Source organism: Monodelphis domestica, chromosome 2 (assembly GCF_027887165.1).
Source record: "Monodelphis domestica isolate mMonDom1 chromosome 2, mMonDom1.pri, whole genome shotgun sequence".
In the NCBI taxonomy this organism is placed as follows: domain Eukaryota; kingdom Metazoa; phylum Chordata; class Mammalia; order Didelphimorphia; family Didelphidae; genus Monodelphis; species Monodelphis domestica.
The window spans coordinates 477,912,038-477,926,080 of record NC_077228.1 but is presented as its reverse complement, the minus strand read 5'-3'; the positions used below and the strand labels follow the sequence as shown (position 1 = coordinate 477,926,080).

The window sequence follows — 14,043 nt, the reverse complement described above, 5'->3', positions numbered from 1 at the left end:
AAAACAAAACATCTTTTTACATTAAGTAACTAATCACTCCGTAATTTATCTGTTTTGCCAATGTTGATTTCTGTTCATTGTTTTCTTCTATGCTAAGGCATGTCTGTCTGCATGGAGATCTGCCCACAGTCATTACTGAGTTGCCCCTCTCCACTGTGCCTGCTTCTTGAATGCCTCTGCAGGAGCACGTAGTGGCTGCCCCTGGGTCTGTGCCTGTAGCATGAGGCTGGAGTGTGCTGCCTGCTAAAACAATATTGTCTTAAACAAATTACGTAGTGCATAATATTTTCTAATCAATTCTTTGGCTAAAAAAAAAAAGATCTGCCTATAGCAAATTTGCTCAGCTAAGTTTGCATTTTCTTCAGGGAATTTAGCATCATTTCTGCTGAGCATTTAGCCTTTTTTTTTTTAGGTTATCAGATCACTCAAGGATTCAGATTCTTTTAGAGATAAGAGAATCTAAGAACTCATCTAGCCCAAGCCTATCATTTTAGAGAGGAGGAAACTGGACCTTTCTAAGGTTGACCATGCCGGGGGTGGCATAATAGTTGGTTTGTGACAGTGGACTTCCAGCACTGCTTACCTCTTTCATAAATCTACTATTTCTCCCAGGCTTCTTGAACTGGAAGGGAGATACCAAAAAAGAATTTTTTCCTCCATATTGTCAGCCCTAGGTGGGGGATGAAGATAGCGGTTGGCCAAGGGGATGGATTGGGGAGGGGAGAGAGAAAAGCCTATAGACTAGACTTTCAACAATACATTTATTTTGCAAACATTAAATACAGACAGAAGTTCAAGGCAATGTCCTAGGTCATAGGTAGGTAACAGAGGCAAAAATGAAACAACCCTTGCCTTCATGTGGCTTTTGTTCTAATGGAGGGATAGGACATGTATAGAGATACGTTAATGGTTTGAAGAGAGAGAGAGAGCACCAGTAATTGAATTGGCAAGGAGTTAGGGAAGGCTTCTTGGAGGAGATGGCCTCTTCACTGAGCTCAGGAAAGAAGATAAGGATTTTGAAAGGCATAAAGAGAGAGTAGGGGATAGTTTGTACAAATATGCTGAGGAAAGAGATGGCATGTTTCATTCTGAAAACCTGAACAGTAAATGTGAGAAGCAATCAGATAAGGGGCAGGAGAGTAAGGTAAAATAAATCCGAAAAGGTAGGTTGGAGGCAGATTGTATAAGTCCATGAATCAGATCTTGACAAATGTATTTTATTTTAAAAGCAATAAAAGAATTTTGAGCAGGGGAATAACATTGTCAGAGCTTGCCTTGGAGACCCTTGGGTTCAGATGTTGTTTTAGCACATCAGCACAGTAGAGACAATGTTTTGGTCAGATTTCTGGCCTTTCCAGGCCTGCTTCCTCCTCAGACTCTAGGACCATGGAGAGTCAAGGGATGGGGACATGGACTTCAGTGGTGATTTTTTTCACTGGAATAAAAAAAAAAAGGTTATATGTCTATGTGTGGAAGAAAAATAAATGAGAGGGTCAATAAAATTTAGACTTATTTACATTTGTTAATGATGTTTAACATTTTTTCATAATTTTAAAAAAATAATGTTTTGTTTATATCTGAAGAAAAAAGTTCTTAAAATGCTCTAGGAATCCACCTCAGAGAGTGTTTTCCTAAAATAGGATGACAAATATCTATAAATTATTGCCCTTTTAGCTAGAGGTAAATGCCAGTCAAGATTCAAGCAAAGAAAAAAATCATTCTTGCCTTTCTCCTCCTCCATTTATTTCATATATTTGACTGAGAAGCTGATAAGGGATTAAACTTTTGTTATGCTCATTGTCTTCCCATTCTCTTTAAGCAGTTCTATTTTTACCTCCTTTTGTTTTGATCTTATTGCAAAGATGTGCCAGTATATATGTCCTGGATGGTTAGATATTAGTGCTATGGATGATTCTTATGTATTTAACTATGAAGTTGTTTTTTCATGTCTCACAGAAAAAGATAGATTCAATAAATGAAAACATTCTATGGAAAGGATCAATGAAAATTGGAGGAAAATCTAATTACCATTAGGCAGGCAGTACTGTGCAGAAGAGCAAATTGAACAGTCATGGATGATTTGGATATATCTGAAGATACAACTGATAGGGAGCAAGAAGATTTGCCTTACGATGGGGACCTGTTCGAGAAGACCGAGCTGCTGGATATTCACTGGGATGAGTCTTTTCCCTTAAAAGAGAAAATGTCTCTCCAACCTTTAACCTATACATACACAGAATTATCTCAATCAGACATTTCCAATGGAGCCACCAAACGAGCAGATGGCACTTTGCTTGAAACTCATATAAGTAAAAAGAGCAATGAAGAGGAACCATGCACTGGATTTTTTCCCATTCCAGTTAATGAGGAATCTTCAAACTCAAAAATTTCTGATGTTATGCTAAAATATATGTCCAAAAATGAGTTCTCCAATACTGTCCAGCCTGTTGCTTGTGAAACTTGCCCTAGGCCACCTACTGAAAGTTTTGATGAAACTATTGTTAAAAGCTTTATTTTGCATTGTAGCGAGACTTCTTTGTCAAGAGAACCAAAAACAAAACTTTCTGATCATGTCCTCTATAAAACAAATACTATATGCAAACAGTCTTGTCACAGACAACTCACAAGGAAAGAAAGTATTTTTAATTATGAAGAATCCATGACTACTGGAGACTGCTTGCAGAAAATTCCATATTTTGAAGTTGAAAATGAAAGCCCAATGTATCCACAAACAAAATGCGGAGGGCAGATGCCCCAGAAACTTCCACTTGAAATAATAAATTCAGATGATGGGCTTAAAAACGACCAATATCAAATTCATAATCGCCTTCTTGATTTATCTCAATTTGCTTCCAAAATCAGAATGTCGAACCCTAATAGTATCAGTCATAGATTGGCTACTGTAGTTAAACAAACCATCTCTTCTCCTAACTTGAGTAGGAAATCAGCTATTGTACAAGATGGGTTAGGAAGCATGGTTATAAATATTCTTGACCGAAAGCCACAAGAGGATAAAGAAAAAACTATTGAGTTTATGCAAGACTTAAAGGTAAATGAATTGTGACTCTGGGAAGTATTGCAATTGATGTTCTTCATCTGTATGAGTGTGGTGGTGGACAGGACCTTGGAGTGAAAGTCAGGAGACCCACAGGCCAAGTCCAGACTTTGCCACTGACTTTCACTGTGTGCACCCTTGAGCTAGAGGACTTCACCTCCCTGGCCCTCAGGCTCTTCCTTTGTAGATTGAAGGGGTTGGATCAGATGTTTGCTCAATATGCTTGACTATTAGAGGCTCTCTGAAAGTCAGTTCCACCATAATGGATCTTTTCTACTTTGAAAAGCTCTCATTGGTGAGAAATGTCATTGTTATGCCAAAATGAGCTGTGCTGTGGTTGCAAGATTATTTGTTTTTACAGTCAGAATGCCCTAGGTTCAAATCCTAGCTTCTCTCACTTATGTGAGTCACTATGTGACTTTGGGCAAATCACTTCTTCTCTTTGGGCCTCAGTTTCCTCATCTGTAAAATGTTGGGGTTGGGTTAGATGATCCAATATCTCTTCTGGCTCCAGCTGGATTCTAGAATCACATTAGCTCACATTACAGAATGATGTGTCTAGCCTAACCTGGCTCAGCACATAGCTCTTATTGATATTAATGGGCACTATTTGCATTAAGTCCTTAGTAATTTGCTCCAAATCAATATTTCTTTGCCTCTACATGGTAAAATAACTTCTTGTGTTAGCAGAGTAAACTTTTCATTACAATATTTTAAAATGTTACTTAATATTGTTTATTTTCTCCCTTCCCCCTGCATCTTTCAATTCTATGTGAATAAAAGTTGATGACCGAATGTGTTGAGGCTCAACATCTCATTGACCAACTAAAGTTCAATAATGAGGTAAACATGTACATAATTATGCAAGATAGATTTAGTTGTTCAGCCTTTTGCTAGGTAGGACTACATGATTTTTCTTGCAAACTCTCATATGAAATGCCCACTTGGTTCAATAGCTCAGTGTGACTGATTCCTCTGCCTCTAAAAGACAAAACAACATGCTATGCAGAGATGGAAATGGGAGGAAATTCTCTGTTCCAAGACTCTCTGCTTGAACTGAACTCATGGCTGAGTTTGAGAAGAAAACTAGCTAATCTGATCCAGCAAATGACATGTTACCACTTCAGATGCTTCTGTAAGTGCCTCTGAGAGATGGTAGTCAAGGACTACGACATCTATTCAAGAAAATATTTGAAAGACATCAGGTCAATGCAAAACCCAACTTTGACTTCTTTGGTTGAGTCACAAGTTAATAATATGATAGATTCATTAATTTTCTGCAAGAATTGAAATCATAAGCAATATACATGATAGAAACCATGAGGTATATACCATTATAGGATTATAGATTTAAACCTAGAAGGAATCTTGGAGATCCTTTAGGAGAACAGATCTCAGACTTTTTGGTCTTAGGATCTTTTTACTTACCCTCTTAAAAATTATTGAGAATCCCAAAAAGCTTTAATTCATGTGGGTTATATCTATTGATAACATATTAGAAATGAAAACTGATAAATTTTAAGACATTCATTTTTAATTCATATAAATGCCAATAATAAACCTAGCATACATTAATATAGTATTACATGTTAAACATAAATAATTGTTCTACAAAAAATAACTTTTCAAAAACAAAACAAAATCGAGTTAGTGGCATGGTTTTTGCAGTCCTCTATAATGATTGTCTTAAAAGAAGACAATTGAATTCTCATATCTGCTTCTTCATTCCATTTGTTGTGATGTGTTATTTTGGTTGAAATTTGTGAATAAAATCCAGCCACTGCAAGATATGTAACTGGAAAATGGGAGTTCTCAATAGGCAAATAATATCTTAGTGTTATTATTAAAATAGTTTTGACACTGCAGACCACCTAAAAGGGTCTTGGGACCTCTAGAGGTCCTCGGACCACACTTTGAGAATTGCTACTCTGGTATAAGCCCTTCCTTAGAATTGAGAAAATCGAGGCTAGAAAGGTTAAGCACTCATTCAACAAATATTCATTTACTACCTATTCTGTAGTACAGAGTATGATGCTAGAGTGCTTTTGGAGGTGCCATATTTAGATAAAACACATCCTCTGCCTTCATGGAACTTAGTCTGCTGGGGGAATTAAACATTCTTAAGTGCCTGTCATACACACTGAAATGCCTATCACACACACATATATTTTTTACTAGATCCATGATTTCATTCACAAACAAGGGACTACTTCTGTTAAAGCAGACAGGAATCTTCTAGATAAGTTAGTCTTAGAGAGTTTCCTGGGGCAAAGAAGTTAAATGATGCCCAGGATCAGAGAGTCATTATGTGCCAGAAGTCCGACTTGAACTCAGATCTTCCTGACCCAGAAGCTGGACACCTTTTGCTATCATTCAGTTGTTTCAGTTGTGTCCAACTCTTAGTGACTCCATTTGGGGTTTTCCTTGCCAAACATACTGGAGTGCTTTGTCATTTCTTCCTCCAGCTCATCTTGCAGGTGAGGAAATTGAGGCAAACAGGGCAAAGTGACTTGTACCCAGGGCTATACAACTAGTAATTTTCTGAGGCTGGAAAGTTACTCTTTCCTTCCTGACTTCAAGCCCAGTGCTTTATCCCTTGCATCACTAGCTGCCCCCTCTATACACATACTGACATATAATATATATAATACACATATGGAATATACATTCATATTGTACTCCTTTTACCCTCTAAGATACCACATTAGGTAATATACAGAATCATTCTCCATGGACTATCAGAAAAGATATTTTGAACATATACATTCCCCCCTAATATGTGTATATTATTTATTTCTAAATTTTATAATATAGAATTGTACTGAAATAATATAAATTATAAAATTCATATTTAAAAAGGTATTTATGTAAGGGTATAAGATAAAGATGAAATATTTGATCCTGGGATCAATAGGGAGCTACTGAGGTTTTTCAGAGTAGAGGAGAGACAAAGCTTTAGGAAAATCACTTGAGCAGGTATGTAAAGGATAGATTGGAGAGGGGAGATACCTGAGGCAATGAGACCAATTGGCAGATCAAATCCAGGATAGGGGTTGATGCAAGTCTATAAACTAATATGGTATCTATATAAGCAGAGAGAAAGTAACTAACTCAAAAGATTGTGGATGGAGAAAGGACAAGAGAAGACCACTGATTGGATCTGGGAGATGGAGAATGTGGAGTCAAGGATGATACCAAGGTTCTGACCCTGTGACTGGAAGGATGGTGGTGCTCTCTTTCAGGAACAGGGAAGTTCCAAAGAGGGGTGGACTTTTGGAAGGAAATAATGTCAGGAGGTTTGTAATACAGATCATGACTCATCCATGCCTGCTGATTCTGTACCAGTCACTTTGTTCTACCTCAAACAGAAAGGAAAGTGGAGGGGCTCTTATCCTTCACCAAACACAGAACCTGATCTCCCTGAGTGGGGTACCTGTTGCAGCCACAAGATGATATGGGAAGAGGGCATAACTGGAGGAGAGATTTTCCCATCTAGTGCTATGGACACCCAATATGGGGCTAGGTTTTATGTGCCCCGAGGAGAGCAATCAGTTCAGAACATGGGAAATTGGGAGCTTGCATAGTAGAGGGAAGAAACAGTGGGAGAATCTTGGGGATTAGAATAAATGTGGTTGTTTTGGAGACAAACCCCATGATTGACTAACAATTTCGGAGGGTGAAATGTAACCATCTTCTCAGTCCATGATTGGTTGATTCCATACCCTCTGGGAATCATGCTTGGACTCTTGGGGTTATGTTTGGCCTTTGCTTTGTAAACCACTGACATAGACGATCAGTTGAAAAAAATATTTACAAGATATTTGATTAAAATAATTGAGGAAGTATATGTATTTAAAAATATTGCTAAAAGAAAGGAGCAGGGACAAATGTTTTCCAATTGTTTAAGGATTTAAAAAAAAGGAGTAGGAAAAAACTTTTAAAATTGTTGAATAAAAAAAGAAAGGAGCAGGAATTCTTTAGGTGAGAAATTTACTAAAGATACTCTAAGATTTTTGGACTCACTGAAATTGATTAGTAGCATATTTTATAGACTTTAACATCATATTTAAAAATTGTTAGCTGAATTATACTCATTGTTTTCTTTTTAAAACAGCTCTTAGTTTTGTTTATTCATTAGTAGTTTTTTCAGTTTCATTAATCTCTTTGATTTTTTAGAAATTTTCAGAATTTTCATTGTGGTTAGTTGTTTTTTTTTAATGTGTTGGTTTTCTAAAGATCATGAAATAAATGCAACCCATGTTGAACATGGAGTCAGAGGTCCCGAATTTAAATTCTGTATCTATCATTCAATACCATTAAGACCTTGGACAAGTCATTATTACTCTGGGCCTCAGTTTCCAAGGTCCCCTCCAGCTCTGGCTTCATAGATAGATCTATATCCCATGATTTATATCTCCAACCTCTAACTGAATTTTCAACTAGATTCCTCTAATGTTAAGATACCTTTTGTGTCTGGTAGTTCTCTTCTTGACTGGTATACAAAAAATGTTCTTTTCCTTTAATTGTACAGGTATCTAATCCTCTTGTGGATGTTCCAAGACGATCTGTTACAGGTAGTTTCTTTAAAACTTCTTTTAAATATAATTTTTTACAGTATTGCCAATGGCTGACCCTGAGGCTATAAATTTTTACATTTTGCCCCAATATTGTAGGCAAAAATTGTGAACAATGACTAATATTTGATTTTATTATATAGAATTAGCAACCGAGACAAATGTCTTAAAATTACCACCAACCACTGAAGAACAACTGCCTTCCAGTCCTTCACAATTACTAACAAAAACAACAAAAGGAGACAGCATGTGTCAGGAGATATCAGAGAAGACCAAGCAATTGAAAACTAAAGTAATATTTTAAAGCTCTTCCTATTGCGGAGAGAACAATAGAGATATAATGCAGAAAACTTCATGCTTACAATAAAATATTTTTTTCATCATAGGTAGAAGAACTTTCTAAAAGAGTAAACTACAGTTACATGCCTTCAAAAGAAAACAGACAGGTAAGAATTTTAAATCTCCCCTATATATATTATACATATATATATACAAACGTCTCAATTTTCAATTCTGCCACCACAAAGAGAGTTTCTACAAACATTTTTGTACAGTAGATCCTTTCTTCTTCTTTTTTAAAATCTCTTTGGGATACAGACCTAGTAGTGGCATTACTGGATCAAAGGGTATGCACTATTGTATAGCCCCTTGAAGCATAGTTCCAAATTGCCCTGCAGAATTATTGGATCAGTTCACAACTCCATCAACAATGCACAAGTGTCCCAACTTTGCCACATCCTTGCCAACATTTATCACTTAACTTTTCTGTCATATTGGCCAATCTGATAGGTTTGAAGTAGTATTCCAGAGTTGTTTTAATTTCTCTATTCAAGAATGATTTAGAATATTTTTTCATATAATTACTGATAACTTTGATTTCATCTGAGAACTACTTGTTTATATCCTTTGACCATTTGTCAATTAGGGAATGACTTGTATTCTTATAAATTTGACTTTGTTCTGTATATATTCATCCATTCTTCTTCTGAGGCCATCCAAATATAATAGAACCACACCAAGATTCTCAGTATAATTAGACTACCTTTAAGACTTTTGGTGATCATGTTTTTCTCATCTTACTAAATTGCAAGCTCAAGGAATTGAGCTTGTATGTTTTGAGACTGTATGTTTTTAAATCTTTGGGTCCTTAGAATTTAATAAATGTTTGTTAAAATGAAATTTAAAATAGTGAAAAGTATCAATTCTCACATTTTCTTGCCTTCATGTCTGAATGACAAATTCTTTTGCACTTCTTCATCCTGCCCCAAGGAAACTTAATATCCTGCAAGATCATATTGGTCTTGGTTCTGACTTCTCATAAGTACCCTCTGCTCCTGGGATACTTCTGAAAAAAGGGTGGAGTAGAGAACTTCTCCCCAAACCTCCATTTAAAGAGCACATCTGAGCCACTCATCTCTTTATTTCCTGCCTAACTACACTCCTTTGGATTTCTTCATTATGTCTCCAGGCTGGCTGCCTTTCATTCTATCCCTCCCTGCCCCAACTTTTCATCTTTTATGTGTTGTCTTCTCCAAATAGATCATATACTCTTTGAGGTTAGGGACTGTCTTTCCCCTTAATATCTGTGTCTCCAGGGTTTAGCATAGCACCTGGCTATAACAGGCTATAAATGTTTATTGACTGATTGACTGGTTTTAAGACTCCTCTCAAAAATTACTGAGGATCCCTTCCCCCAAATCACTTTTATTTGTGACAGTAAATTTCTATTGGTATTTATTGTCTTGGAAATTAGAATATCTTAGTATTAATATGAAAATAGTTTTGACCTACTGGACCCCTAGAAAGCATCCCTGAACCATGCTTTGAGAAGTTCTGCTGGAGAGCATACTATTATTATGAACTTCTGAATGTTAGGTCATGTGAACGTAGAGAGAAGGGAAATTAACAAAAAAAAAATAAGTCAAATTTTAAATTTACATGATTGAATTTGATTGCTACAGGTTCTGGAGATATTACAGGGTTCCTTTGAAGAGCTGGAGCGGAACTATTTGTCCATTAAAGAGACGCATCGAATTTTACAGAACCACAATAAAAATTCTACACTATTTGAAGAGTTTGATCCAGAAAGGTCAGATTTATTTGGAGCAAATGGATTCCTCTGAATTATAGTGTAGCTGTTGACCTAATTCTAGGTCACTGCTCTGGTTTGGGGTCAGAAAAACCTGTCCCACTTGTAATTTTGAAGACCTTTGATTGATTAAAGCAACCACCTATGAATGGAGTATATACATAGTAAAAGGAAGCCCATAGGAGACAAAATATTGGCTGATATCTTTCAGCCTCTGCTCTACTACATTTTGTCATATTCTAAGACACAATTCTGGGTTAAAATAAGTAATAATGGACCATGTCTTTTACTGGATAATGGAGGAGGAGAGGTAGGGAGAGAAAAAGGTTCGCAACATCAGTTTTCTTCTCACTTCTGAGCAATGGCAAAAGTAGATTTTGGAGAATCTCCATCACTCTTTTTCCCCTTCTCCTTTTAGCTTCTTCGCCTTACTTTATCCTTTCTCTTACTCTTCTCAGGGTCTCCTTTCTCCCCTCCTCTCTTCTCACCCATTACAAAGTCCAAAGTAATAAATTGGAAGGGAAGTATGTGGGGGGTACAGAGTGAACCAGTGAGGAAGAGAAGCCAATCCCTGTGCCTAAAATCTTGGGCAAAGGGCAAGTTTTATGACTTCAAGTCAAATGACTTTATTTTTTTGGTTTCAGTTGGCTTTAAAGACTTTGGCCTAAATGCATATTGAAAGTGAATCTGGCATTATCCATTACACAATATCTTTTCACCAACATACAATAAGAAATATGGGTTAGAGCTAGAAGCTACAATTATAACCAAGGAATTTCCTGGTACATGCTAAAAGAAAGCATTCAGAATAACTTTTTTTTTAACACAAAGACATCTTGGAAATAGAAACAATTTAATACTTAAAACTTGGGTACTAGCATCCTTAGACATTTTCTTTTCTGGAGGTGCAATTTTATACCTTAGACAATCAGTAAAACCTTGAATGCCCTGCCATGCCACTATTAGCTGGCTAGAAGGCAAGGGATTGGGCCTTGGCATTGTTTGTTCCTTGGTTTCTCTTTATTTTGAAAAAAAACACAAAAGAACAATAAATTCCCTAAAGCATGTGTTCATGGCAATGATTAAAAATCACTGAATAATCTACTTATTTCTCTATGAATTCTAATTATTTGAGAAGTCCTTTTAAACACAGACAACGGTTCCCAAAAGAAAAGACTACAGATAGCATAATGCTTTATTCATAACCCAGTTGCAACTAGACCACATTCAGCACCAACGGAAATCACAGGGTTTCCAAAGGCAATTATAGCCCTCGTCCAAAGGAAGCTTTAACCAGAGAGAGCAAGAGAAGAGACAGGGCTTCCCAAATGGCTAAGCTAATGGTATGGCCCTACAAGGAGAGGCTTGAATAGTCTCTTGTGCTCTTCATCTGAACCTACTTTGATAGTGATCGACAAGAAGAGAACAAGATGCTTTTACTTTGGCTAAGTTCCACCTGCCTGTGTTTGGGGAAGGCTTGGTTTGGAGATCCCTCAAAGTGTTGGATCTGTGTAAGTCTGAATCAGAGTCATCTTTCATTTCTTTGGTATGCTAACAGATATTACCATAAAATGATCCATTTGGACACCATCTACTACAATGGAAATAGACAAGAGAAACAATCAATTGATCACCTCACCAGCTCTAAAAATAAGTAAAATTAAGAGCGGGAGTCTCCTAAAGATCGATTTGTATATGTCTCATACAGATACATTTGCCATCTATAATTATATCCTCCTGCATTTTTCCATTACCCACACATTTTTTCAGTACATTATTTTATCTGAGCCTGACAACAGTCCTGTGAGATAGAAATACTTCAGTTGCTAAATTACAATGCTAAGTGCTGGGGAATACTGAGAAAAGCAAAAGAGTCTCTGTTCTCGAATTTACCCATTTTTAGAGCCTGGTAAGGTATTTGATTGATTGATTTCTCTTGTCTATTCCCACTACTCAAATGTTCTCCAAATGGATGATTTTGTGGTAAGTCTGTTTAGCATACCAAAGAAATGAAAGATAACTCTGACCCAAACTTATATGATCCAGGAAAGTTTTCTGAAAGATATTTGAAGTTACAGATGTCCTTGTATGGTGAAGCTAAGAAAATGTCTGCTGACTGTTTCAGGGTTTCTTTGTGTAAGAGGGCTGTGAAATGCCTTCATCCTATATCATCTGGTCACCCAGTTTCCAGGAAGCACAACATAAGGACCCATTTTACAGAGTGGCAGCAGCCAAATAGCTTCCCAGTTCTCCTTTTACCAACAGAAAAAGTTCCGTTTTCTTGGATTGGGAAGGCTTCACTTCCTCATGTCCAAGGGTTCTAGCTAGGACAGTGATTAGTGGAGAAACAAGATGTTGGGGATCTCTTTAGCACAATAATTGGTTGAGGCAGTGAAGGAGAGAGAAAAAGGGGGGGGGCAGATTCTGGCTCATACTCTGTAGCTGACTTTGAAAAGTTACCCTTCAAGACCCTGAGACAAACAAAGACTTGCCTTCATGTCCTTGGGCTGGGTGGTCTGTGAGATCTTTCAATCTGGATATTCTCAGAGCTGGGAGTAAGCCACTAGAGAAAAAGATGTTATTATGCTTCTTCACGGCCTGAATTTCTTAACTTTCAACATTTCCCTAGACAGTCTCCAATTTTTAAAGTCTACTTTTTATACAGGCAAAGTATTCATTCACTTAGAACTTTTGTTCTCTATCTTATGATATCTTGCAACTATGGGGTGGATTAGCAGGCAAGTACCAGGGGGGACTAGAAATACTTCCATTATGGGTAAGAAAGAGACTATTTTATAAATGAGGAAACTAAGGTTTGGTGAGGTTAAATTTTAAATTACTTATTCAGAGTCACAATAAATGATAGGATTGAAACCCAGAGTCTTTTGACTCTAGGTTCAGTATTGTTCCCTCTATTCTTTATCCTTGTTCTTTTGTCTATTTTATTTTATTTTTAAACTTTTACCTTCTGTCTTGGAACCAATACTGTGTATAGGCAGTGGGGGTTAAATGAATTGTCCAGGTTCAAATAGCTAGGAAGTGACTGATTCTAGATTTGAACCCAGTACCTCCCTTCTCTAAGTTTGGCTCTCAATCCACCAAGCCACTTAGTTTTCCCTTTTTGTCTATTTTAAATTAATTATTCTATCATTTGAAAGCCATTTTCTCCTCTTATGTAAAAGATAATATTTTTTAATTGTACAAATATATTTGACTTTCTTTTATCTTGCATTTGAGAGTAAAGTTCCATCTCATTCAATTTCATTTACAATAGTTAATAACAGTAATCAAAAGGAAGAGTATTATCTAAGTAACAAATAGTTAACTCTCAGAAATGGCTGTTGTTATTGGTGGTGGTTGCCTTTCATATTTGTAGTAGACCAAAATGGCATCGCTATATTGGGGTCAGTGTCCAATGTGTCCATCTGTGACTGATCAGACCAATACAAGTTTGGGAGACTCTACTATAGATTGGGCACAAATAGCCTCTATTAATATTTGGGATGAAAATATCTCTACATTTGGATGTCTTGTGTTTCTTTTGAGCTACTATAATTCTTCTTTGCTTATAGAGTGCAGTGACACAGAATACTCTAAAGGTCTCTCTGGTATCAATTTTGAGACATGAGAGGCACAGGACCATCCAACACAGTGTGCCCATATCTCAGAAGACTCTGTCCTCTGTAAACAAAGCAGAATTTCCCTCATGAAAAGAAGTTTAATAGGACCCAATTTGTGTATTTGATATTAACTGGAATAAATAGTATATATACACCCACAAATATGTATGCATATTACTTATATATACCCCAACATTGCACACATATGTATATATAACTACATATATCCACATATGGTCTTAGGACATATTTTCATAATTATGTGATATTTGAACTAAGATGATTTTAGCTCATTACTATCATTAGTGTCAGTAAGGACAAAGGTGCTTCGATTTCACTTATGAATTGTTCTGTCTTACGTTTCAAGTCAGGGGTCCAGGTTCATTCAATATTTTCATGTTATGATTGTGGAATAACCCAATGTAATGGACTTTGCTACTAGGAGCAATAAAACAAGCCAGGACACTCCTTTTTTTTTCTTTCCATTTGAATTAGTTTAGTCAATTTAGAACATTATTCCTTGGTTACAATAATCACATTATTTCCCTCCCTTCCCTCCGCCCACCCTTCCCATAGCTGACATGCAATTTCACTGGGTATTACTTGTGTCCTTGATCAGACCCTATTTCCATGTTGTTGTTTGCACTAGGATGTTCATTTAGAGTCTACATCCCCAACTATATCCCTTTAACCCATGTAATCAAG

General features: G+C 36.6%; 1 protein-coding gene across 8 annotated transcripts in view; it reads left to right on the top strand.

The window, feature by feature from the left end:
- The window catches only part of AKNAD1 (AKNA domain containing 1), a 64,419-nt gene that overhangs the window by 19,800 nt on the left and 30,576 nt on the right, over positions 1–14,043 (top strand). For all 8 annotated transcript variants that reach the window (XR_008916758.1, XR_001627287.2, XR_008916759.1 and 5 more), the window contains 6 exons: positions 1,957–3,049; positions 3,839–3,898; positions 7,587–7,629; positions 7,773–7,921; positions 8,016–8,075; positions 9,591–9,718. Coding sequence is in view for 2 of the 8 variants with exons in the window: in XM_016429064.2 (XP_016284550.2) it covers positions 2,072–3,049; positions 3,839–3,898; positions 7,587–7,629; positions 7,773–7,921; positions 8,016–8,075; positions 9,591–9,718 (1,418 nt within the window). In the remaining 6 variants the exon portion in view is untranslated. The remainder of the gene's footprint in view (positions 1–1,956; positions 3,050–3,838; positions 3,899–7,586; positions 7,630–7,772; positions 7,922–8,015; positions 8,076–9,590; positions 9,719–14,043) is intronic.